Source organism: Pezoporus flaviventris, unplaced genomic scaffold (genome assembly GCF_033815535.1).
Source record: "Pezoporus flaviventris isolate CSIRO_AGI_PZ_B2104156 unplaced genomic scaffold, CSIRO_AGI_Pfla_v1 ptg000078l, whole genome shotgun sequence".
Taxonomy (NCBI): domain Eukaryota; kingdom Metazoa; phylum Chordata; class Aves; order Psittaciformes; family Psittacidae; genus Pezoporus; species Pezoporus flaviventris.
In genome coordinates, this window is record NW_026892626.1 from 8869001 (window position 1) to 8895725 (window position 26725).

Sequence of the window (26725 nt, forward strand, 5' to 3'; positions counted from 1 at the left end):
TATCTTCCACAGCTCACCCTGAAAAGGAACAGGGGTCCTTACCCTCCTCAAGCCTTTGAGCAAAGCTGTGACTGTGCTTTCCTCCCTTTTAGGAAAGGGCCCCCAGCTGCGACCAGGAAGCCCTTGTGGGCTGGGTCTCTGGGAAACTGCCCTGCTGAACCAGTTCCAATTTGTATAAAATTCTTCAATATTCATCAGGGCAGGTAGCCCATTGAGCTGGGTTGACAAGGTGAATACATTAACCACCTGTTTGTTCCTCTGGCCTCGCTCTTCCTTCACCACAAGGGTTCTTTCCTTGTTTTGAACAAAAAAAAAAGCAACACTCACATGATCTCACAGCTCAGTGCTGTCTAGTTCAATGTGGGAGCTCCTGTGGTCCTGCCCCATGTTGCTTGAAGAGGGCATGCTGTGGGTGTCTGGTCCAGCTAAGGCATGCTGTGGGTGTCTGGTCCCCATCACCACCTTGGCCAAGGCAGCTATCAGGAGAGATCAAGCTCCAGGCTCAGCCTTGGGGTGGGTGGACATGGTGGTCCCTTGACGGCCCTCCTGCTCAGGAGCTGTGGTTCAGGAGACCTGGGACCAAGCCAAGCAGATTGTGGTGTAAGGCTGGATATCAGAATATTACAGTGGCAGATGTCAAGCAGGATAGACACCTACTTCTGGTTTAGAGTTAGAAACTGCAATTTGTAGGAGAAACTAAATGCTGGTTGTCTTCTCAGCATTTCTGGGGAACTGGTAGAGTTGGGTGATGATGGCTTTTTCCCCCCTCTTTCTGGCAAACAACACATTTGTGGAAAACTGCACCTTTCTGCAGGTGAATAACTCTCGCACGTTCAGGTATTCAGCAAGGATTCAGAAAACCCCTGAGGTTTCATGTTTGGAATTAGGAAAGCACTGAAACCTTCTGATCTATTAATTGATAAAGAAACCCATTTAATTTCCATGCTGCATGATCTAAGCTTTAAAACCAGCTTTTCACTCTGAAACTGGCAAAATAAAAGGAGTAAGAAAGGACAAGTGAGAGTAAGAAAGCACAAGTGACCAAAATCTATCATTTCACCAATCTTGCTCTCACTGAATTTTTCACATCAGTTTGCTTCAAACGAAATTCCTAATATTTTCTTCTTACAGCAACAACCAGTTCAAAGGCACTACTATTTCTTTAGCTCTGTGGTTTTCTCAAAAGAGCTCCTTTGGTAAGGTCTGGCTTTCATGCATCCCACTCAGATGCATCTCACTTCCCTCTTGGCTTGCAATCAGCTGTCTGAATCATAGAACCATAGACTGGTTTGGGTTGGAAGGAACATTAAAGCTCATCCAGTTCCAACCCCCTGCCATGGGCAGGAACAACCTTCCACTAGACCAGGTTCAAGGCCCTGTCCAACCTGGACTTGAACACTTCCAGAGATGGGACATCCACAACCTGGCATCTCCTGGATGCCCACTGTAGAGTATGGCAGAGCCAAACCCAAGCCCTTTTTGTTGATTCAATCCAGAGTTTCTCCCAAACACAGCAGGAGGGCTTTAGCTGAAAGACCTTTTTCAGCAGAAATCACCTTTTGCAATGCATTTGCATAGTGCTTAAATAATGGGCCAGGTGAAAATAGAAATAATTGTTGTCATTACGGCTTCTAGCTCAGGTGAAGGGATCAGAGCAGGGCAGAAAAAGTGTCCTGTTATGGTGGTGATAATCAGTACAGGAAAAACTGGGATAATTTCTACTGGAAAACACATGTGAGAGCAACTCCAGTGAGGTGCTGTACTCCACTGCTTTCAAGTTTATCAAAAACATGATCGTTCTCTCAGCTGTGCTGTCCCATTCTGTGACATTAATGGCAGGACAATTTAAAGCTGAAAGAATCTCCCAGCACAGTATGTAATTTGCCTGGGGAAATTAGTTTCAAAAAGGATCAGAAAGTTGAATACTATTGCTGAGCTTAAAATGAAGGTGAATAATTTTATAGCCAAAATAATATTTTTTTTATGATAAATTATGTAGAAGGCAAGAGTAATAAAATGTCATGCTCCAGGGTATGAAACAATCCCTATAAAGGTCAGGAAGCACTTTTAGCGTACATGCACATCACTGCACATTAGTCCAAATGTATTCTAATTTGTTTGGACTTTGTGTCCTTGATTGCACATGATACTTTTCTCGCCTGCAGTTCCTCAAGGCCAAACACCTTGTCTGTTGGACAGAGAAGCCTCTCCCAGCTCTTTCAGATTATTGCTCCATTTCTTTAAGCATGAGGCTGAGTTATTTTTGTTCTGCGCACTACTCCTGTCCTGTACTTGCAAGACTTGACACACTGTAAGGTCTTGGTAAATCACCCTCTGATTCCTGACTCTATGATTTTGCTGTTACAACACTGTGTCTAATTATAACAGGATTAACTCTTCAAACCAACCTATCCACCTTATGCATGCTGCTCACTTCCTACAACGCTGAATTCAACAGGTTGGCTGCTGATGTGCACAGCCATATACCCGCGCTCTCTGCTTAGGTCTTAGATCATCCTCAGATGATCTTGTCACTTGTTTTTCTGTTTACTTAAGCCAACAGCAGATAAGGTGTTAAGAAGAGAAACTCCCTTTTTTTCCTGCTGTTCTTTCTACCCCACATTAGCCATTAAAGCTCCCCCAGCCTTGTGCTCATCAGGAGAGTGGAGCCAGAGCAGCTCCACATCACCCAGCCTGGAGGTCTCACCATCATCATCCTGGAGCAGTGCTTGACAAACTACTGCACCTCATCTCAATCCCCAACTCCACCATATCCAGTGTATGGTCACATCTATTAAATCAGCCTGCAAGCAACCAGTTTGGCCTCTCTGCCCAAGCCCACATCTCCCTGTTTATTTGAAAGCTTTTCAAAAGCTTCTCACCTGTCTTCCAGGCTCTTCTATACAAGGAGGCACTTGGTGCTCATACTTAGGGCAATTTACCAGATAACTCTGAAGCACACTTGTGAAAGAAAACCAGACCCAACCTTTTCACAATGGCTTTCGGTGATGCTTGCAGCATCCCAAAATGCTTGGGTGGAATTTGCTCATGAGCTTTGTAAAATTACCCTCTGGGAGAGAGCAAACAGGAGAATTCAAGCTAGGAAAGCAAATTTACATTACTGATGTGTTAAAACAAGACAGAGCTGTTATCTCAAACCCATAGAACAAAAGAAGCCAAAGACTCCCAATACAGGATTTTGCATGGATGAAGACTCTGCCAGGAAAAGTTTATAACTTAAAACGTCACAGAATATACCAGAGCCAGCATGAGCCCAGTTGTTGGAGGAAGCACAGTCCCTTGATCCCAGCCCATGCATGGGGAGGGAGAAGCAGTTGTGAAGAGAGTGACCTGAGATTTACAGCTATGGAGGTGACCAGCCTGGACATACAGTGGCGCTTGGGTTGAGCCTTGGTTGACAGCACCAACATCAGCTGTGCTCTCAAGCCCCTTTTTGTACCCCTGGTCCTACCTCCTCCTGCGGTTACAAAGCGGGGGCCAGGCCAGCCAGGGCAGCCAAGGCTAGGTGGCTGGCACCACTAAGGGTACAAACCCACCATAGAGCTGCTTAAAGCTTCTAGGAGGCATCCAGTGAAGACAGGGAGCTGGATGTGGATTTCACTTGCTCACAACATGATTTACCTTTTTGTGTCTGCAGTAGCTGGTGCAGACTTAACCATGGTGGAGCCACTTCTGGGCTTCTTTGAAGGCTCTCCCAGGGCAGGTCCCTTGGTGGCTCCTCATCCTGCTGAAGCCAGCAAACATCCCAGCAGGGCTCAGCGGCAGCAGGTGGGCAGCCTGAGACTCTGGACACAGAGCTCAAATCCTTCCTGCCAGAAACGTCGGGAGTTTTTGAGACTTCCTGGAAAGAAGTCTCATTCTCATCCTTCTCCTCCTTTGGTCTATAAGTGGTTGTTGTCATGACATGGTCCTGGTCTACCCCAGCCTTCAGTCAGAGGTGTTCAGAGCTCTTTCAGAGCAAAGGCAGCCCCATCTCCTTCTCCTTGACCAAGCAGTAGCTCCCCGAACTCCCACTCCAGTGTGAGTTCTCGCCACAACACCGGGGTATCCTTATAGTTTTGGTTATGAAGTTAGTTCACTGGCTGGCTGTGCCCAACCATCATAAAAACATCCTAAAATTGTCAGGCTTTGTATTTCCTGGAGTTTAAGTTGAACTGAAACCATTAGATCATCTTTTCTGCATTTTTTGATGCCACACATCATTGCATTTCGTGTGAACACTGAGCCCTGTAACTCAGGTCAGACAAAAAGCCCTGGAGCCTTCTCCCTCCCTGGCTGGCACAGGCCACCCAGCTCTCGGACTGGGTGATCTTGTAGCACTGGGGCAAGTCAAGAAATCCTCATGGCTTCATCTACCAACTCCCCACTTACAGGCTGAGCCATTCCTCCCAGAAGCTGAATTGAAAACGTGCACTTGAAAATGAGCTAATTTTGCTTTAAAGGCTGCAAGCCCTGGTGAGTACACTGCCCCCCTTGCAAATTATCACAGTATGCAGTTACCGTCGCTGCGAGAGAGCTGCAACTTATTTCAAGGTTGAATTTGTCCAGCTTCTCATCCCCAGGACATTTACATCTCTGGAAATAATCTGGGGACTTCGTTGCAGTCTGCTGCAGCGAAGCTGTCGCTTTCCTTGGTCAGATCTTTAGGCAGCAGCTTGGTTTTTAACAGTCTGATGTCACTACATGTCCCCTTCCTTTATATTCTTTGCTTTTTTTAAACATTGGGAGAAATGTAATATTTTATTTTCAAGCTTTTCTTCACAATTCCAAGGGCCAGATCCTTTATTCAACTGGCAAGAGCTGAGAACCTCACGCATTTGCATGACTGAAACCAATGACTTTAAAAACTCTTTTAACTAAATCACTGCCCAGAATTTATCAAAGACTCGCCAGGCTGATGTACATGAGAGCTGCTGACACCCAGCACGGAACATATGAGCCCTAAAGTACCTAAAATTATCTTGTGTTAGCTTTTCAAAATATGTCTCCACCCTCCATTCAGAATGACAACTTTTGGCAACAACAAGAAAACAGAAATGACAGATGGTAACAAAATCTGGTACACAAACATGACAGTAGGCAATATAATGAACATTTCACCCGCTCGTTCGTTTATGCTAATCACTGCTTTTGAGCAACCTGAATTGTTATGCCAGACAGCAGCGGATCTGAAGCATGGCATCACGAATCTCAAAGGGCCACCAACCTGAAACCAGAATAAAACCCCCACCGGGCTACTCGTGAATGAAATTAATGTATCTCTAAACTAGAGCCTGCTCTGACAGCCACTGAAATATCCCTCTGTTCCTGAAAAGCACATCCAGCCCTCCCCTTGCCCTGGAAAACACCACATCCACAAAACGGAGGCAGTCCAGTTTTCTTGCTACCCGGAGCTGCACCAAACCTCAGATGAACCAGCAAAAATCAGCAGGCAAAGATGGGAATTAGCATCCTTGCAGTGCACACACATTGTGCTAAAGCAACGTATTATTTATGGTGACAAAAATTGTCTTTAAAAAATGCTTCCCTCCCAGACCAAGCTCTCTGGGATGGATCCAGTCCCCACAGGAAAATGTTTACTCTTTTATTTGAAGCCCACTTATCTCACGCTGACGTTCTCAGTGGAAGGTGCTATGTCACCCACTAAACTCCTTTTATTTCCTATAAAAATGTAAATCAGCCTATTTTTTCCCCCAACAACCTTATGTAATGTGCAGTATCCTTGCTCAATTATTTTGAAGACATGTTTTCAGCCTCTATTTTATGCAGACATCCAAAAGACTGAAACCATTCCTCCTCTTCCCTGACATTTCAGTGCTCGCTCCTATGCCTGCTGGTGCAAAGGTCTGTTGGCATTCCTGGGGTAGTTAAGACCTAAAAACATCTCAGAGGGCAACAGCAATGCCATTGTATTCTCCTGAAGGTATAAAATAAGCTTTTCCACCAATAAATTGCCAGCACTTTCAGGAAAAAAAGAACAATCTTGAGCAATTGCCCTCAGAACTGGCCAAGATACAGAATTGTACAAAACTGTACATGTATGTGATCATAAACGAGGCCAGTCCTCCATGATGAAGATTTCCAGACACTGGCCTTTGTAAGACCCAATTTTCATTTGCTTGCAATGCTGTCAAACATTACCTACAGTAGATGAAAAGCTCCTTTCTGGGGCCAGAATCACAGCAAAAGCTCACAAGAAAAAGACAAATTTGAGCCAAAACATTTTAGTTGCTATTGAGGGGGAAAAAAAGTCACTATGTGGTCTTGGTAGCTTTCCAGTAACCAGGTCTGTAAGTTCTACACTCAGCCCCAGGAGAAGGGGCTGGAGATAACGTTCGAGTGAGCAATGCATCTCCCATCATCCTCATGAAGGTTTGTCTGACCTGGGGTGAACACAGATTTCTGTTGTCTTTCTCTTATCATCTCAGGCCCTGGATGAAGCATCCCAGCCTGTTTAGCTGTTCCTTGTGTGGAAGCTACTCAATTACTTTAATCACCCTTGTTGCCTATATCCACTTCTTCTAGCCCTTCTGCACAAAGAAACACAGCAATTTGAACCTCAGCAGCATGGAGCAGTCAAAGCAGAAGTCCACCATGCACAGAGTTGTGCTAGACCAGGACTTCCTGTTTGCCTCTCTGCTTCAGTCTCAATCATTCCTAAAAATAATATCTCCAGCCAGCTCCCAGCCTTGGCAATGCTGCTGCTGGAGAACCATCAACCAGCAGGGCTGGGGCCTTCCAGAGAACCCTATGTCACAGCACCGGGTGCTTTGCAGTGGATTGGGGTGTCCTGCACAGTGGCCAGTGGCTCAGTCCACCCTCAGGGACACCACTGCTCGCTTTCAGCGACCCTGTCTTTGAAAGAAGCCTGTTTTGACTCATAATGCTCCTCCTGAGCTGGTTCGTGCCTGTGGCTGGCTGCTGACCCACATTGATGGCAAGAAGACATTGCTCCACCTGACTTTGCCAGGTCTGATCCCACCTCAGATCAATGCCCTTTTGGAAGCACCCATCTATCCACCATGCACCATTCAGCATCCCTTTGAGACACTTCTTCCTTTGTTTCCCTTGCTCCTAAAAAGATCAGCTTCCTGCAGAGACCACTGATGTCTATACAGCCCAGGACACTGATGGACCATCTGATGGCTGTGGACAGTGCTGCAGATCTGGGACAACTCCAGCAGCAGGACAACCTTGGGCTGAAGATGGGGGCTCTGGCTGAGCAAGGCTCACCAGCTCTAGGCAGCAATGCATGGCCCAGAGCTCCCTGTGGCTGTAGTGTGGCTGTGGCCATCTGGAAGCCCAGTGCATACTCCAACCTCTCCCCATCTCTTACAAATCACATCAGCACGGACAAACTAGCAGCCAGGACTGTTGTGTCGAATGTGGGGCCCATCCATCCACAGCTAAGGGTGACACCTGTTAGAAGATAAGCAAATCCTCCTTTTATTTTTTTTTTTAGGGTTTTTCCAAGGTGGTGCACAAAGTCTTCCTATCCCCCGCCATCCCTATTCCCCACCTCTTCTGCCCAGTTCCAGAGTCAGGAAGCCAGAACTGACGTTGCTCTCCTCACTCCAGGATGTGGTGAACTGGCTGGCAGGTTGTCTGCAGGTAAGAGATCTGACCTGAGTCAGCATGAGAAGGTGGGAGCTTCTGCCTCTTGTTTGTTACGGAATAGGGAAGGTATCTGTGTCCTGCTGACAGCACACGCTGCTCCCAAAACCAGGAACACTAGCTGGGGAGGATGCTGCTCCAAGACCGTGGCTGAAGGAGACTTAACCCCGTGTCCTTGCCCATCCAGGTGTGTTCACAGGGATTTCCACAGTCCACGTTCCCTGAGTGCCCTGGTGCTGCCTGGCCATGGGGCACCCAGTTCTAGCACAGGGCCGGGTGCCCTTGGTTGCTTTGCTGCAGCCAGCACCCCCGGCAGCCTCTGGCTCTGCCGGGCTGTCTCTGCTTTTCCAGCCGGGGCTTTGGCCACTCTTGGGACACACTCAAAGTTCACTGTGCTATAAATACCCGGGTGCAGGGCTGCCAGCACGCTCCTGGCTGGGGGGGGGGGGGGGGGGGGTGTGCTAAAACCAAGCAGGGTTTCATTGCAATTAACCCTTTGGGTGCATGACTCCCCTCTGTGCTGTTTGAAAAAGAGGAATCCTCTGATTTGAAATGTTTCTCAAGCCAGAAGAGTGCAGCAAACTCCTTCTGTGGGCTGATTCCTGCTGGGAACAGCCCAGGGATTTATACAGGAAGTGGGGGAGCAGAGCAGGGCTGGGGGAGGCTGCAGGGGACTGGTGTTTTGTAGCCAGGCACACGCACAGTCCCTGTGTGACCTCCAGCTCGAGCAGAAGAGCTAAAATACATAGAAATGCACTAAATCAGGACTAGATCTGTCCCTGCTTCAGGGACAGCTCCCAGATTGCGTCCCCAGTGGTGCCAGGTCACCCACGGCAGAGCACAACTCATTACCTGGGTGCAAACGGGCCTGAGGCTCCCTGGGGAGCCAAACCCATGGGTAGACCCCTGCTATGACACCGAAGCTGTACAAAGCCCTTTTATGGTGCCAAAGTCAATAACCACTTCTCTGTCACACACCTAACTGCGCTGGGCTGAAGGTCAAGCCAGTCTCTGGGAAGAGCCTCTTCCTCCTTTTACTGTGTTTCAGCCACAGGAGATGGAAAGCTTGGAGCTAACAGCAGAGGATGGAACTGCGCGCTGGAGGCAGCAGAGCTGGAGCCACCTACAGAGCCCTGATGGGCTGTGTGAGACCCCACCAGCTCTTGCTGAGGCTGGACATAGTTCAGTGCACACATGGCCCAGGGACAGGACAGGCTCCAGACCCAGCAAGGTCCCTGTCCCCAGAGGTCCCACAGTGCCCAGGACTGATCCCCACCTCCAGCAGGGCTGGGGCTGCCCTGAGCTTGGTGCAGACCTGTCAGGGCTTGTCCTTCCAGTCCCCAGGGCCTCACGGACTCCTTTCACCTTGGGGATCCTGTGATGAACCATTAACCTCAGGCCTGCACAGGTCACAATGTTCAGCTGACCCTGCCACTGGAACAACCTCATTTCAATCATGGAAACCTCACCTTCAGGCTAAGGAGGGTGCCTTCATCACCTCGCTCTCCATCATCTCCCTCTCCTCCTCGTCACCACCACAGAGGTAACGCTTCCTTAGTGCAGTCAAATGCCACATCCCTGCCTGGCATTTGCTCAACCAAGTTTTTGGCTTACTCAGGTCGTTGCTCCTGACACCAACACGGGTCCTGCCCCACCACGAGGCTGCACCCTGAGCCGTGCCCATCCCTTGCACACCCAGCAGCAGCCGTGCTCCCTGCATGGGTCCAGGACACCGCTGCCCTAGAGCTGGGCTCCCCCAGACACCACGGCCGCTGTGTGCAGCACTGCTGGGCTACGCACTGCGCAGCCCCGGAGCAAACGAGCCGAGCGGGTGGCACTAGGGGGAGATAAAGGCCGGGACATGCCGGGCACTGTGCCTTTGCCACTCCTGTCCCCTGTCCCCAGGGCCACTCTGTCTCCAGCTGCCTGTAGGAGCAAAGGGCAGAGCTGTAGGTTTCCACGTGTCTTTCCTGGCATCTTCAGTGTTTGGGAAGCACCTTTAACAATGATGTTCCTTAAGGTGTTTACACCTGCATGCAGCAGGTACAAAAGCAAGAAGCTGCCTTCTGCCACGTGTGGATAGCACAGGGGCACCAAAAAATGCACCTGAGGGAAGGAAAACAGCACAAGATGTACAGAAAAGGGGCCAGCAGTGAACGAGGAGTCTGGAGAGCTGGCCTGAAAGCTGAGTGTAATGCACACTGCAAGACTTCAGCTGGAAACTGTCCTGGCTCCCCATTCCCGATGCCCCTGTGGGCACACTCAGCATCAGCACCGCAATGCCAGCCCCCACAGGGCCCCTTTACCAGTAAATTTGGAACCTCCAGGGCTAAAAACCATTTCAGGGGGATCTCTGGCTTCAGGCACCTCCCCAGTGTCATAGCAGCTCCTCTCCTTTCCCAGATGCTCCCTTCTCCATAGGCTCCCTGCGATCTCTTGCATTGGAGATGGGAGGGTTTCACCAGGAAGCGCTTCTGGAGCTCCTGGGAGACAAGGAGCAGAACCAACAGGACCTGTCCCTGTCAGAGCTGTTGGCGCACAGCCGGATCTCACAGGCACCCATGGGTGCAGCTGTGGGTCCTGTGACATGAATCAGCGCTGCACACTGGGAAAAGCACAGTGCAACAGCAGCTCCCCAGGCAGGAACAACTTGAGAGGGGCACATTTCACTGGTATTTTCCATGGATTGAAATAGACAGGGTAAATTTTGTCCCTTTTTCCAGCAGGAAGGATTCTGAGCCTGGCTGGCACAGAGCTATAATCACAGATGCTGTCGATAAAGGACTGTACATTGCCCATGATGCAAAAAACACATGAAGCCCTTGGGGCCTGTGCTCACCAGCCACATCACAGAATAACAGAACACTGGGCTGGGAGGGACTTCAAGGATCTTCTGGTCCAACCTTTCTAGGTAAAGCCTAGAAAGAAAACCTAGAAAGCCTGGAAAACCTCGACTAAATGCCCCAGTGCCCTGTCCAGCTGAACCTTTAAAGTGTCCAATGTCAGTGGGTGCACCACTTCCCTGGGGAGATTATTCCAATGGCTGGTTGTTCCCATTAGGAAAAAATTTCCTCTTGTGTCCAGTCAGAATCTCCCCAGAAGTAACTTTGTGCCCATCACCCCTCATCTTTTCCATGTGACTCCTTGTAAAAAGGGAGCCTCCATCTTGTTTCTGGCCACCCTTAAACACTGAAACAAGCTCAAGTCCCTGAGCTCCCCCCCAGAACACCCGCAGAGCACCCACCTCCAAACCTACCAACCCACCCTAAAACCATGTTTTCTCTCCCCAGAGCTTGGCTTTGCAAAGGTTTTGGGCTCACAGCCTTCCTAAATCTCAGTCCCAGGGGAAGCTGGACATGGCTGGGGTCTCTGCAGAGCAAAGTCCACTCTTGGGTCTTGCCAAACCCATCTTTCTCCCTGCCAGCACAGGGCTTTCTACCTCCTCCACCACCCTCTGAAGGGGCTCTTTGGCTGTGAATGGGTCCTACTGCCCATGGTCACGCTGTGGCACCAAGCGGCATTGCTCACCCTGCAGCCCAGCTCTGGTTTGCTAATGCTTAGGGCTCTAGCTCTAAAGTTTTCAACATCCTCTCTCTTAAATTTCATGCCTAGCCGCGCTGCGGTGGCCAATAATGGAATAGGGACCTTGGAGCAGGGAGGCTGCGTGCAGAGAGGAAGGCAGAGGAGTGCCCAGGCTGGGCATTACCTGAGCCCCTGCAGGAACAAGGTGTCTTTGCCATGATGTGAGCTGATGAGAGCAAGGGAAGGGAAGGAGATTCTCCATCAGCACTTTGCTGTGCCTCGCACTGCCCGTTCCCCGCTCACTGGGCTCATGGCCTCACCGCTGCTGTGGCAGAATGCCATCCAGGGCTGTGCAGCTCCAGGGTTGCTGCACACTGGGTCCTTGACCCCTCCCAGGCCTGGAAAAATTCACATCTTACTTTGGCTTCATTCCAAGCACGCTCCAAAAGCAGTGATTTGGTGTAAAGCAACAGCACTGCTTTTTCTGGGACAAGAGGCAAGTGGGGGCACCAAGCAGCACCCTGACAGGCTACCCCATGTGCTGAGTGCCTGCTGACAATGCTGTCATCCAAAAGAGCAAAGGTTTGTGCTCAGCCCCTGCTACAGCCCATAAAAACCTTCAGGGCTCTGAGGCAAGGCTGGGATTTGCAGTCTCTTCCCCACCAGAGCTGTGGATTTGCAGAACAGGCTGGAAGTAAAGGCTCAGTTCTGATGGTATTTTTGAACGCCATTTAATAAGGACAAAAGCATTCCCTGTGATTCTGCCCATGGCAGTGCTGCGACTGCAGTGCAGCCTCCCCATTGTGAAATGCATCGTGTGCCTCCAAGGGATGCAAGGGCAGGATGCTGGGCTGCAAATGGGCACCATTCAGGGTTTAGTCCCCACACAGGAGAGGAGCCATCCATCTAGGAAGGCTCAGGTGCTTCACGTTCCCAAAACCAGGCTGGAACACTGACCAGTGAGACAGGCAGCTAGACCCAGAGGGGCTCAGCTTGGAGAAGATTCCCCTGGGCTCTTGAACACTTCAGCTTTTCTTCGTGCACCAGCAGAACACAGATTCAGGCAGCAGAGCTCAGTGGGGTACAGTGAGCCTGTCCCCATGTGCTCCCTCTTGCTGCTGTTACGGGTGTTGCCGCCCTGGCATCTTTGAAACAGGGCAACCCATGCCCAGCTTCCCCCAAGAACTACACCCACCAGCCAGGTTTTAAAGCGTCCCCATACATCCCGGTCGAGGGCCAGAGGTTGCTGTGTGTAATTGGACATCATCACGTGTGCCAGGCTGGGGCCTGTGAGGGGCACTCATGGGTGCTCTGCTGGACCCCACAGCTCCCCAGTAGCCACTGGGTGCCAGAGAGGAAGGAGCCTGACCCACGTAGTGAACCTGACAGCAGACCCATCCTCTGCACATCGTCTGGCTTAAACCATCTCATCTGGGGACACTCAGGCAGGGGACAGGCTCTCCAGTGCAGTGCCACAGTCGGGGCTCCTGGCTCCAGCTCTGCCCTCTCAGACCCAACCTCTTGGGAGCTGCTGTCCCAGAGCCTCTTGCCAGCATTTCTGCCCTTTTGACACATCAGGAAAGCTTCCATAGTGTTTGCTTTCAGCAAATCATTCCCAACATCACGTCACCTCCCCACGTGTTTTACTGGTTTGCTTCCAGTCTCCCAGCTTTGACACAGCCTTTGGAAAATGACATTTCACTTCCAATATGTGCCCCTGGCACTAAAGCCCAGTCCCTCCACTTTCCTCAAAGGCTCTTTGTGCCAAACCCAATGTGGCCGCTTGTCGTAAAGCATTGAGTACAAAGCATATGCAGGACAGATGGATATGAGGTTTATAAGATAATTAAGCATGTTAATGAAGTTCATTTGCATCCAGCTCTTAAATTCCCATAAACTCCGCAAAGCTGTGAAATGGGAACTGCCAGTCCATGCCGCAAAGCAACAAAATTCAGTTACCAAAAGCAAAACACCGATGGACAAGTGGGAACAAAACCGGCTGTGGTCCCAGCTGAGCAGAGCCCCAGCAGGTCCCTACTCCCACCGCACAGTGCCACCAACGGCACTTCTCTGATGGATAAAAACTGCTTATGGGCTTTGGCTGCACTGAAACGTTAAGAAAGCTGGAGGGAAATCATTACTGCAAAGAAAGGTTTGACCCCAGAGATGGAGGAAAAGCTCCATGGTGCAAAACCAAAAGCTGGTCAACGATGCAGGAAGCCAGGCTGGAGGTCCCTCACTGACCCAGCCACTGGCTGCACCTGAAGCAGGTCCATGGTCAGCAACATCTCCCAGGTCCTTTGGTGAAGCCTCAGTAATGGTGCAGCAGAGCACCCACAAGCAGGGACGGTGTCTGGCTCAGGCTGGGCTGCATGGCTGAGATCCAGAGGGAGCTGGAGCAGCCCCAGGACAACAGAGAACCCCCAAGGATACCCAGGGAACCCCGGTCAGGAGTCAGCAGATCTGCTCCAGGCCCACCTCCTACTCCCAGTGATGCCGAGCTCAGGCCAGGTCCACACTTCAAGTTGAAAACCCACCTCTAGTATCTGGGAGCAGGCAGTTTCCAGCCACCCACCAACCCCTGCCTGCTGGGCATCCCCTCACCTCACTAATAACCCACCTGGGAAATCAACACTTAACCTCTGGGCACCCAGGAGGATCTTGAAACACAAAGAATGAAGGAACCAAGGAGAAACTTCTGCAGGGCTCCCCACTGCCACAGCGTGACCGAGGAACTGGATCCTGGCAGCACCTGCAGATGGGAGAGGAGCAATGGCCTCCACATTGCCCCTGGTGCCCCTCACCAAGGACACTGGTCATGTTGAGGCTGCCTACAGCCAAACACAGCTTGGCCTTTTGGGCACCACTGTGAAATGTGTCCCTGAAAGACCTTTGGGCTTTTCTTGTACCCAAAGGCCCCGTGTAAACTAAACAACTGCAGGGTGCATCTCTCAACATACCCAGTGTCGGTGTATAGCGTTTGTTGTAGCTATGAACCAAAGCACAGAAACTGTAATGTGGGGGTGTGGGGGGACCTGGGGAGGAGCCAGCGCAGATCTGCAAAGGAAAATGGGCAGACTGATTTTATTTGAAATGCTTTGATAAGATTTATTAAAAAATATCCCTTGGCAGTTGATAATTGCCACGATCTACAACAGGAACCCGGCTGGGTAACATCGGAACAAGTTTTGCCTACAACCAAAGGCGAACACCCAGGAACACTCGACCACAGCTTACACACACCTATGGGCATTGAAAATGGGGGTTGGCATGAAGGAACACAGTGCAACCACTTGCTGCAGAGAAAACTGCACCACACATGCATCACACATGTGCTCTGGTAATTACCATGGTGGTGGAAAACCCCAAACCTATTTAAAATATGGGGGAAAACAATAAACTGGCACCCTCAGAGAAACTGCACTCCATGGCTCCATGACTCCAGGAGGACAAAGCTCTTGGTCTGCTGCAGCTGCGGGGGAAACGAGGGAAGGGGAAGCTTGGACACCTGCACGGGAGCATCCTGCTGCACAGCCCCACCACCAGGACGCACGATGAGACGGACTAGAGCTTCAGGAGGTGGCAGCAGCCACCTCCAGCAGCAGGTCACTGGTCTCAGTGGGCAGAGGGAGCAAAGTGCTGGGCGCAGATCCCAAGGGAACCACAAACTCCAGGTCAAATCCTGACTTTGAAGGGCTCAGGGCTTCACTAGGTTATTTCCCCCCTGCCTCAGTGAAGGCCAATGAACGCACAGTGGGATGCTTAAGAGAGATTCCGAGGGAGGCAGGGATGTGTGGGAGGCAGACAGACTGTGCTGAGCCGCCCACAGCAGTCCAACACCTTCAGCTCTTCCACATGGACAGATCCTGATTTTGGAAGTGTAACGGCTCTTCTTCTTGGACAGCTGCTCCTGGTCAGTCATTTCTTGTCCTGTGGGCTCACACTCCAGACCAACAGTGCCTCACCCCCACTTTCCAAGTGGATTGAGAGAACCTAAGGAAGGCACTGCTATTCCAGAAGCAACCATCAGTGCTCTCCACTAAAGGGAAAAACAACTGTTTAAAAACTCATCCCGAATTCTGGCCAATGCAAGGTCCCCACATGGAAAAGATCCTGCTGAGACCTCCCGCCATGGCCAGCAGTGACCACAGGATGGCTGCAAAATCGTTGCTGGCTGGGCTGTGGGCCAGCCCCTTCCCAGCACTCCAGAACAGTATTAAAATGAGGAAAAATTAGGAAGGAGTCAGCTGTTTCCTAATTTAGGAAGGATTCCCCACCAGCACTGGGAACGCAAAGGTCATTTGCTGCCAACCAACACATCAAAGTGTAGCAAGTCTATGTGGCAAACTCCTTTCGCATTTGAAATGCCTTCTAAATATGCACCTCACCATAATTTAACTCCGTGGTTTCATCATTTATCAAAGAAACACTGGAAAAAGCCAGATCCAAAGCAAAGGCCTGAATAAAACTTCTCTTCCAACAACTATTCTTTGACACAACGTGCAAACGGCCCAAGGCTGCGTTTGAAGTCGTGCTGGAGCAAAAATAAGAAAGCGAACCAATTTCAGGTTGACATAGTGTATTGTGAATTACGTTCTCAGCTTTTCTACAGCTATGATAGCATGAAATGATCTGCCATACAGTAAACCAGTTTAATACACAATCGATTACAGAGCTGTAGGGAGGAGCCAGAGATAATACACAGTTATCTATGTACATTTATAGCTTAGTATTTCACAGATAACAACTTTTTCCCATTTCGGTTTTGTCAACAAAGCAGAGGCAGAGTATTTACAGGGAAGCCGCTGCGAGGAAGCCCCATCCCCAGCAAAGCCCCAGCAGAAGCTGCCGCGTCCCCCAGGGGTGCGTGTAAACAGAGCGGGTCTCTCCTTTCGCAGGTAGGGATGGGACAAGGCAAGGGGACACGGGCTTCACTGGGGCAGGAGGGAAGGAAAACAGAGAGGAGAACACCTCCAGCTAACCCAGAGACTTCAAAATGGTTTAATTTGCCTTTTTGTCCTTTTAACTGGAAACTGCTCTCAATCAATGTTTCAATTCATAATTCAGTAGCACTTCAATCACGTTCTCAGTTAACACTTTCTACATCATCTCCATGTGCTTATGCAAGGCCAGGCAGTGCTGAAGCTTTGGGTGATACTGGTGAGGTTGTTTCGAAAGCAAGCAGGGGGTGGTCAGGAGTTCCGGCCCCGTGCTGCTGCGCAGCCGACAGCCCCCAGAGAACCAAAGCCAGCCCTGGATTGAGTTTCTTGCTTCCAGAAGAGTTTCTTACAGGTGATTGGGCACCGCAGCTCGACATACAGTGACTGCTCATGCAGGGTCAGGCATTGGTGTGATGCTGTATAAACCACAGCGGGACAGACCCAGACCTGAGCCAAACCATCCATGTGGCCCGGCCACGGTTAGACATGCACGATGCCTAGTGCACAGTTTTAATAACCAGCTGAGATTTGCTGATGTTGAAACACAAAACACAACCAAGAGACCGGGAGGGAAGACATATTGACAAAGGCATCCAACTGCCACCAGGCTGACCGGGAAGTGGCTCAGCCGAGCAGGGCAGCAGGATGCTGCTCCCGAAGCAGAGCTCCCAGACCTCATCCACCTCACCAGCTCAGCAGGACTCAGAGCCCATTGCTGCTCAGCACTGCTGTGGGACTGACATGGCAGCTCCTCAGTGGCCAGCTCCTTCCCAACTTACCCAGCCTTCCCATCATCTCCATCCCTGCTTTCTCCATCTCAATGCTGCAGGACTGAAAGAGCCTGGGGATGGGAAAAGAGGAATCCAGCCCCTGCCACCAGCAAAGAAGTCGTTTTATGTCCAGTTAAAAATACTGTTTCATGGAAAGAAGGAGCTTTCCCAAGCAATGAGATACAAAAAGCCACCACGCCAGCCCTGGGGGAGAGAGGTGACTTTCCTGAGAGCAAAGGGGGAGCCTCTCTACCTGCTCCTGGGTGATTCGGTGAGGGGGGCCAAGGTCCTTATCATCTTTGGATACTGCCACTGCCTCCTCGCACAGAGGAGACACCTGCCATTGAGCAGATTCTCAGCACAAGATCAAAACTGGGTTTTGTCTCTCAGCAGATGTTTGGGGTTGTTAAGGCTCTTGGCTTTAAAGAGTTTATTACTTTGGAAGTTTAAAGCAGTACTCGCAGTAAGGGTATAGCAAGTCTCTGTCTCAGCATCTCTCTCTTTCTCTTTTAACATGATCTCCGAAAACTAGAAGAAATTAAACAGGAGAGGGCTACTCTGGCAACTCCAGAACTGTACTCTGGAACTACTACGTACAAAGAGAAATATTAGATGGTGCCAGTGGGACTGTGCTGATACCTGCATGGTAGGCAAAGCCTGGTTCATGCAGTGACATGGAGCAGACCACTGCATCCAAAGCCAGGTTGGACAGGGTCTTGGGTGACATGGTCTAGTGTGAGGCATCCCTGGCCATGGCAGGGGGGATGGAACTGGATGATCTTAAGCTCATTTCCAACACTAACTATTCTGTGATTCTACAGTACTGCAGCCCCCCCCGGCAATTTCTAGGAGCAGCAGCAAGATGGAGTTATACAGCTGATACTAGAAGTAAATGACAAATGGCTCTGGTCTCACTCAAAAGCAAAGTTTCAAAGTCGCTAAAGAGGCATCTTCCCTCAGGGCACACCTGCAGATGTACCATATGCTGCATCCTTTGCTGCCCTGAGCTTAAATCCTTCAACAATGAATTGATACAAACCATCTTTCAACTGCAAACTATATTTAGCCAGTGCATGAAGCTAGAAACAGGTAAAGAGATGAGTGACTGAGGGAGGAAAAGAAGGAAAAACTTGAGAAAGTTACTGGTTTTTTTTTAACTCATTCTAAAGATGATTTGAGAACCAATGCTCAAAGCAGAGACACATAATGCTGCTCCTCGTCAATGACAAACTGGTCAGGGCACCAGTGGTTAGAGATGAAACTTAAAATCTTAGCAACTGTTCCCAGCCCCAGTCTTCTCAGCAGCTCTTCAGAGTCAGTGAACACTGCAACTTCTGGACATTAAAATATGCACTGTTGCAGTGAGCCAGACAAAAGGGAGAGAACGGAACAAACCATGGGAAGGCCAAGAGGGGAGAAGCTGACAGCTTCTTTCCAGAAGTATTCACCATCACACTGCACCTGACAGCCCTCCTGCTGCATTGCTGCTGACCCTTGTCTTCCACCTCTCTAGTTTCCTTTACATTTTGGGTATAATTTAGCAGAAAGAGGCCCAACTTCTTGACAGGGCTTCACACAATCATACCATCACCACCAGTGGAGACCGGGCCTAGCAACAGCAAGCAGTAATTCAAGTTCTTCCCTTCAAGGCTGCTCTCTTACAAATCAAAACAAGGACTGATACAGCATGTACAGAGAACTCAAAAGGGAAAACCCCACTGGAACAGATGACTTTCCTGCCCAAAGTGATGTTCCACATGCAGCTTGCCAAATCTCAGGGTTACTCTGAGACCCCCACTGGGTTTTCACAGCTGCCTGGGCATCGAGATGTAAGCACCACAGCACTGGGGGATTCCTGCACCTCCACCTCAACTGCCTCTCTCCTCACATGAATATCATTCTGTATTTACAGTCAAACCACCCCTGTGACATTTTCAGTAACTGGGATAGGCACAGAGTTTTTTCCTTCCCCTCTTCTGCTTTAGCACATTTGCTAAAACTCAGGGTAACAAAACTTCTTTTCCACTTCTGGTGTGATGAAAAAATGAAATTTTTCACAGAATTCTTAAGCTTAACTACTGGAATATGCCTGCTGCTCTTCTGCATCTTCTGCCAAGCTGCTTAACAACACAAGGAGAACAAATGACTTAAACACAAGGAGAACTGTGACCAAACAAATGGACAAAAGGCGTCAAAGCGAACGTGCTCTTCCCAATTGTATTAGGAAACTAGAGAGGCAAACAGCAAAAGCAGCATCTGATGCCCTGACCTGCCAGCAGCAGAGCTGAAAGGCTGCTGTGCAACGCAGAAGACACAGTTTAGCAAAGGTGAGCGGCAGGGAGGCAAGAACCACTCCAGCATCCCATCTAGACTGAGTAAACGAGACCACAACAGGGAAGAATGGAGAAAACAAACACAGCCTCTAGATTCGGCAAACCATCCCCCCCCCCCCCCCAAGCTGCACAGTTGATGGCATAAAGTTGATTGCTTTGTAAAGAGCTGATCACATCATATCCAACCTCAAGCCCTGGTAGCCTCTCATGGTGTTGCAAAGTAACAACATGGAGTTAACAACTGCTCCCTTGCAACATTTTTGTTGCATTCAGAATTACAGTTTTAGAAACAGGTTAGAGGAGCAGTTTCAAAATTCTAGATACTATAAGTCTTGGCTCTTCAATGAAGAATAAACTCTCCTTTAGCTGGTGTGGGTACAGTGTTTGGTTTATAGCTCCTTTCATTTTTGCTCTGGACACCTCCTTTCTGTGTTTTAGCCCTGAAATAAGAGTATCCAAATGCTTATGTTTTGGTGAAGCCCTTTGGGAGTCCACCCTCTCCCCACCTCCTTTTGTCACATCGAACTCCTCTGGCACTCTGCATTAGGACACAGCAGGAGCAGCAGTGCCAGCACTTGCGTTACCTCCAGGAAAGGGGAACAGCCGCAAACCTTGGGAAGTAACAGGCAAATCTGTTCTTCTCAAGATCATAAATGCCAGAAGTAAATCGAGGTGGATGCCATTTACTTGTTTTTTTGAATGAGAAATCTGTTTCACAGAAGTAGCTGCGAGAAAAACAAGCAGTTCTGTGTGTTAGCAGCAGATTAAGACCACACTGAGGAAAACATTCAGCATATTCCTCATTACGCTCTAGAGAGGCTCCCATAAGTGAGCTGTGTCAGGAGGCAACATGGGGCTAGCAAATACCCAGCAATCTTCCTGATCCCCGTTCTCTGGATAAGTTTAAAATCATCACCATTTAACCACCCTGTGAACAGGAAGCACAGCCATGCACTGACTGTTCCTGCAGAATACACTTCCAGGTGCCTGGCCAACTCCTCAACCCTTACATGGTGTTTGAACTGTGCTGGCACTAACTCAACAAGCACAGAAGAGATTTTAATGACATGAACTTTGCTCATGGCCTCCCACAAGCACACACGTGTCACGGCTGCAGAGAGGAATGCAGTACTGCACAAGGTAAAACTGACTCTGGAGGCAATTTTAATGACGAGTATTGGGACATCTCTTCACAGGTGTAAAGGGAAGGCGGAAAGGTTCACCTCCCACTGTTTTACAACAGAAAACAGGTATCTCCTTGTTCTTTGTGCCTGGGAAGATTTGACTATCCACCAAACCATAAGCTGTGAGCTTCTCCATTTCCTTACTATGCTGCATTAAAGGGAAGATTTCAAACCTCTGAAAGAAGACCTGCAGTCTCAGGTGTTGAACACTTGCTGCTCTCCTGGTGGCAATAAGCAAAGAGGGGAACCACCAGTTACTCAGCTTTTTCTGACTTTTTTCCCAACTTCAGAGTTAAAGCAGAGTAACGCGGCCAGCAGTTCCCAGAGCAGAGAACAGCCCTTAATTTCAGAGTCCACTAATACTCCTGTCCTCAGTCACTTTATTTGCTCAGTGCCACAAAAAAAGAGGCCCTGCTATCTTTTTTTCCTGGTATTCCAATTACTATAAACCCAACAATCCTCCCGCAGCACCATACCACAACAGCACAGGAGCAGTATTTGCTCTATAGGCTGGATGATGAGGCTTTGCATTCTGCAGTGCATTGCTTCATTAAGGAGAAGGAAGGTGCTCTTGGTGCAGGGCCCTACTCCAGCACCTTCTCCCTTCAGGTTTAATCACAGGGTGCAAAACTCTCACTGGATGCAGGGCTGCTGGTGGAAGTTTAGTTATTGTGCAGTGTTTCACACAAGAAGCTGGCACATCTCAACTGGACTCTGCCACTGCAAACAGCAGATCAATGAGAGAGAAATGCTAGGTAGGGTCATCTATAAAACTAGGAGAAAGAAGTCAAAGGGAGAAAGGTTTGAATGACTTGAAGACACTAATGTAACACTAGAAGGCATGTAAACAATTCTGGACCACGCTAACTCCTCTACTGTAAGAAAAGGAATACTGACACACATGTAACTCAAACAAGAACCCTAAAAATGGTTTCAAGAATACATTCTTGATGCAAGAGGTATTTGCAGAATTATACTACCTGAAAGTTGGAAGTGCAACCCGCTACAGGGATGGGGTCAGAAGGGGGCTAGTTTCAGTCTACAGAGAAGGAAGGCTGCTGTAAAACTGTGCACTAATAAAAATCTTATATTGTTGCCCATCACGAAGAGCCCCCAAACAGGCTACAGCATCTGTGGCAAAGGGTATGGGAAGGAGTATCTCCTGCTTGTTTTGTATGCTGGCAGACTGAGCAAGTCAGATTAATTTTAAATAGCTTTTCTATCAAACACAATTTAGACATGCATAAACAGCAGCTTTTGTGAGAACAGTGTGCAGAGTCTGACCCAGAAATCTCAGATTTACATTTGACACAGGCTTCAAGGGCTCTACGCTAACTGGAGTGTAGATGGATCTCAAATAGCTGAAGAAGAACTTCACAATGTATATATTTATTACTCAAACTCCAAAAATCACATAGGGAATAACAAGGAGTATCAATATATTCTGACTTTAGTTCAGATGAAAAGAAAGAATTAAACCCCACACCAATCTGCAGACAGCACAGCATTGCATCTCACCAGCTCCTCCCCAACTAATGAACTTACTTTGGGCATAAAAGTTCTTTCATTTTATTTGGTGTCACAAGGAGTTGGCTGAACTGGAATAGTTGAATAATTAACATTACCTAAAGGGCATCAAATGTAAGCGAAGGAGGTGATGGAAGCATGCAGAGGGCAAACTGGTATAGTCTAATGCCCCTGTCCTGCAGGCCCCTCCGTGCAAGCAGTTTCCTGTGCTCCCGCAGGTCTCCAGTCCCAGGGACCTGCACAGAGTCACCTGCAGGACTGGGAAATTGTTGTGCTTCTCTGCTCACTAGAAAGGACTCTTTTCCCTCTTCCTGTTTTCAGTGGCATGCAGGGAGCATGCTGTTCCATTCCCTGCTGCAAAAGCACAGTGTAGGGGGGAGAAATCCTGAAAAATATTGTGCAGCACCATTGATTCAGTACAGAGGGAAGCTGGGATACTCAAATGCATTTGGTGGCTTTGGAAGTTTCACCAGCTTTGAAACAAATATTGCCTAGGTAACATCCTCACAGTGTGGTTGGTAGTTCAAAGAGGCTGAAACACCATCTTATTACTCTTATTAAACCCATTACCAATTCATCTGTCCTGATCCCGTCCACACACACACACACACACACACACACACACACACACACACACAAACCCCCAAACAAACCAAAACAGAACAAAAAACCCAAACAGGAATAAAATAAATAAATAAATAGAGGCATTCCCCAAACATTCATTTCACTTTTCTCTCTCTCTCTCAAATCAGACCAGCTTAGAGACACCAACTTCACCAACCTTTGCAAATTCAGCCAGCTAACTGACTAACATGAAACTGTGTTAGACTCATTAAGACATGAATTGTAACACTCACGTGGTCACTCATCTGCTTCTGGAAACCTGTCCTCAGAGCTGGCGATGTCCAAACCCTTATTCCATTCCCACATCAGTAACTCATTGGCTATATGGAAAAGAAGTGTATCCAAAGCACACAATGGCACATTAAGGTTGAAGAAAGCATTGGTACAGGAGAAGAAAAGCTACAGCAGATTTTTAGCCTACTCCAACTAAATGTTGAGCCACTCCAGAACTCCTCCTCCAGCCCAACACAAAGTCAAATTGTGTCACCCCCTCTCCAAGACATTCTTTTCTCGTATGTTACTGGCACTTTATGTCAGTCTCATATGGTAGATACATGCACATTTGTCTATGTGTTTACATACAAAAGGTCTGATAACAGTAAAACATTGTTCAGAGAGATATAAAAAACCCAAGGAGTTGCATTAGCCAAAAAAAGTGTTTTGTGAGAAACAACAATAAAAATGATATAACCACAGCTTTTCTTTTCTCTAAAGTTAGATAAATACCCAAAGCTATGATTTCACTTGGGGCCTCTGTACCTTGACAGGGAGTCCAATGGAGTATATCTGAAGGCACTTAATATCCTCTACTCAGCTTAAGATGGTTGCACAGGGAGCTGGGGAGCTTGGGATGTGATTTGGGGCATGGAGGAGAGAGATGGATGAAAACAAGCCCTGAAGAGCTGTGATCCACACAGCACCAGGCGCTGAAATGAAAACAAACGTACAACCCAGGTGTTCAGAAGGTCTCTCTTGAAAAAGAAAACTGCCAGTTGCAAATGTCTTTGTGTTTCTATTGACAGAGCACTTCATGCAACTCTGACAGTGCATCATACACTCTTAGAGATATTTAGCTTTGTCAGTTCATTGACCTCCTCAGTTCCCACTTCCTCGCAGTCAGTCTTCTCCGCGGCTTTGCCAAACCTGCACCTCTCCTCTGCTTTCACCGTGTCTTTCTGGAGCTTCTTGGCGGAAGGAAGGATGTCCTTGGTTTCTGAGTTATCTGTGCCATGGGCTACCTTATCAGAATTTTGTACAGAAGGCACCAGGTTGGCAATCTCATCCGTTGGAGATCGCCCGATGCTGCCATCCACTTGAACCCGAATGTCTGGAGATATAGACAACTGATGATGTGGCACAATCCCATTGTCCATGCATTTTGGGTAAAGGTAGGTCTTCATCTGACCTTTCCCCTTCACATTGACTGTCCCTCGATAGTCAAAGTCATACCCCATCTTGTTTAAGATGCGGTAGCTCTCCTCACTCACCTGTATACGACACTCGACGCCAGTGGTGTCCATTCTGCTAGCAATGTTCACAGTGTCACCCCAAATGTCATACAACAACTTGGTGGTGCCAATGACCCCAGCAGTGAGGGGGCCGTGGTTAAAGCCAATCCGAAGTTTAAAATTAAACCACAGCATGTTGTTGTTGAAGTCATCCACCACTCGCATCATTTCTTTGGCAAATTCAAAAAGGGTCTGCAAATGTCCGTGGGGATGGTTGTTGTCCTGACACTGAGAGGTGTTCAGTCCTGAAGCGGCCATATAGGTTGCCCCAATTGTTTTGATTTTCTCAATGCTGCTGTAATGTGGTTTGCTCAGCAGCTCATCAAAATCCCCAATCAATTCATTCAAGACTCTGTAGCACTCTTTGCCTCCTTCGTAGTTCTCTTCATAGAACTCGCTGAAATTCACAATACTTGCAAAGATTACTCCGCCACTGTCATGGTTTTTGGAATAGCTCTGGGACACTTTCAGCTGCTCAGCCACGTGGTATGGAATAATATTCCTCAGCAACCAGTCTGCTTGATCCCTCATGCTCTGAATTTTGGTGCGATGAAGGTCGGCCTCCACATCTCCGTGGTAGTGGAGACGGTAACTGACCTCAAACTCTCGATTCAGAAACCAGACCAGGAGGAGGAGAAGGAAGGAAACCAAAACCACTTCTTGGCCAATCAGGTCTGCTGGCCTCTTCATGTCATTTGGCACCGAACTGTTGCATGGACTCTTTCTGGAGCTGGAAGCAGAAGAACATGAAAGGTGTGTTTAAAAATGCAGTTAGGGCATTGCCATTTCTGCTCCGTATCCTATCTAGCAAAGGCATTCTTTGCTAGAAAAAGAAGTATAGGCAGTGTACATTACATACTAAGTTGTAAAATATGCTTAGATAACTTTATCTGCTGTTAGGCATGCTAAAGAATTAATTTTATTGTTAAAGTACTTGTTGAGTACTTCCTTAAAGGGTTATCATCAGGTTCAGCAACACAGAAATTGCCTGGCCTGTGCAGCAGTCACCAAGGAAACAATTATCATTATATCTAAATATACAACTAAAAGCACTACAAGTAAATATGTATTTAAAAATGCCTCTGTATGTGTTATGAGTTATATGCGTGCACATACACGTTTATATGAGGGGTGTCCATACATTTTGTGGAACTTATCTTTCTTTGTATCGCCTCCAATATTCAGAAACATCTGCTTTATACTCCTAGTGCCTTTCCCTTGTTTCCTCATCAAAGACCTTTGCAGTATGCCTTTAATGTTAACGCATGAAGGTTTGGGAAGTAGATAACCCTGTACAAAACACTTCATGGAGAACTGCATGAAAGTGAACAATATGGAGCTCTGGGTTGACACCTTTTGTACATTATAATCACTGAAGCTTTTTACGGTGGAGACAGAAAGTTTCTCAAAGTGCCAAAACCAAAAAAAAAAGAAAAAAAAATTAAAAAAAAATTAAAAAAAATTAAACCACCCATGTCTCACATAGCTCCAGAACAGGCTTTCAAATCCTTCCAACAGTTCGTCAACTGCCTGTTGAGATCATGAAGCACTGATGGAGTGCGCTTCCAGTGCCAAACCACCCTTAACAAGGAGACATCTGCAGTCTACAGCTCAACTTTCTGAAGAGATGCAGTCACAAATTTCCTCTGAGGAGACATCACCTATGTGATCCTAGAAGCTAAGTCTGAATCCAGACAGACTGGCATGAAGTGATTCCTGGAGTCACTTCACTGCAAGTTTTCTATAAAATAATGCCAAAGCTCGAGATTTGATATGAGCAGACACATGCTGAAATTCTTCACGCTAAAGAAATTGTTTGATAAGGGAAGGCATTGCATCAAACTTTCTCCCTGACACACAGAAAGACAATCCGTCTCTTCAGTGTCTGTGTGGATTTTTCTTATGAAGGTATGCTGGGACCAGTCTTGTTTAACCTCTTCGTCGCTGACATGGACAGTGGGATTGAGTGCGCCCTCAGCAAGTTTGCTGATGACACCAAGCTGTGTGGTTCGGTTGATACAGTGGAGGGAAGGAATGCCATCCAGAGGGACCTTGACATGCTTGTGAGGTGGGCTGATGCCAACCTCATGAAGCTTAACCATGCCAAGTGCAAGGTCCTACACCTGGGTCAGAGCAATCCCAGGCACAGCTACAGGCTGGGCAAAGAAGAGATTCAGAGCAGCCCTGCAGAGAAAGACTTGGGGGTGTTGGTTGATGAGAAAATGAACATGAGCTGGCTTCAGCGTGCACTCGCAGCCCAGAAAGCCAACAGTATCCTGGGCTGCATCAAAAGGAGCATGACCAGCAGGTCAAAGGAGGTGATCCTGCCCCTCTACTCTGCTCTTGTGAGACCTCACCTGGAGTATTGTGTGCAGTTCTGGTGTCCTCAACATAAAAAGGACAGGGAACGGTTGGAACAAGTCCAGAGAAGGGCCACGAGGATGATCAGGAGACTGGAGCACCTCCTGTATGAAAATAGGCTGAGAAAGTTGGGGCTGTTCAGTCTGGAGAACAGAAGGCTGCGTGGAGACCTCATAGCAGCCTTCCAGTATCTGAAGGGGGCCTCTAGGGATGCTGGGGAGGGACTCTTCATTAGGGACTGTAGTGATAGTACAAGGGGCAACGGGTTAAAACTTAAACAGGGGAAGTTTAGATTGGATATAAGGAGGAAATTCTTTCCTG

General features: G+C 48.3%; 1 protein-coding gene and 1 long non-coding RNA gene across 4 annotated transcripts in view; both read right to left on the reverse strand.

Moving 5' to 3' along the window:
* Positions 1 to 3190: 3190 nt before the first annotated feature.
* Positions 3191 to 13668, reverse strand: LOC133279910 (uncharacterized). The gene is made up of 2 exons (XR_009747012.1): positions 13419 to 13668; positions 3191 to 7440 (listed from the first exon to the last, which is right to left on the reverse strand). It is a non-coding gene; the product is annotated as an uncharacterized LOC133279910 (long non-coding RNA).
* Positions 13669 to 21757: 8089 nt separating this feature from the next.
* The window catches only part of ADCY9 (adenylate cyclase 9), an 87388-nt gene continuing 82420 nt past the window's right edge, over positions 21758 to 26725 (reverse strand). For all 3 annotated transcript variants that reach the window (XM_061474129.1, XM_061474128.1, XM_061474127.1), the window contains one exon: positions 21758 to 24773. In XM_061474129.1, coding sequence (XP_061330113.1) covers positions 23585 to 24773 — 1189 coding nt within the window. In that variant the 3' untranslated portion in view covers positions 21758 to 23584. The remainder of the gene's footprint in view (positions 24774 to 26725) is intronic.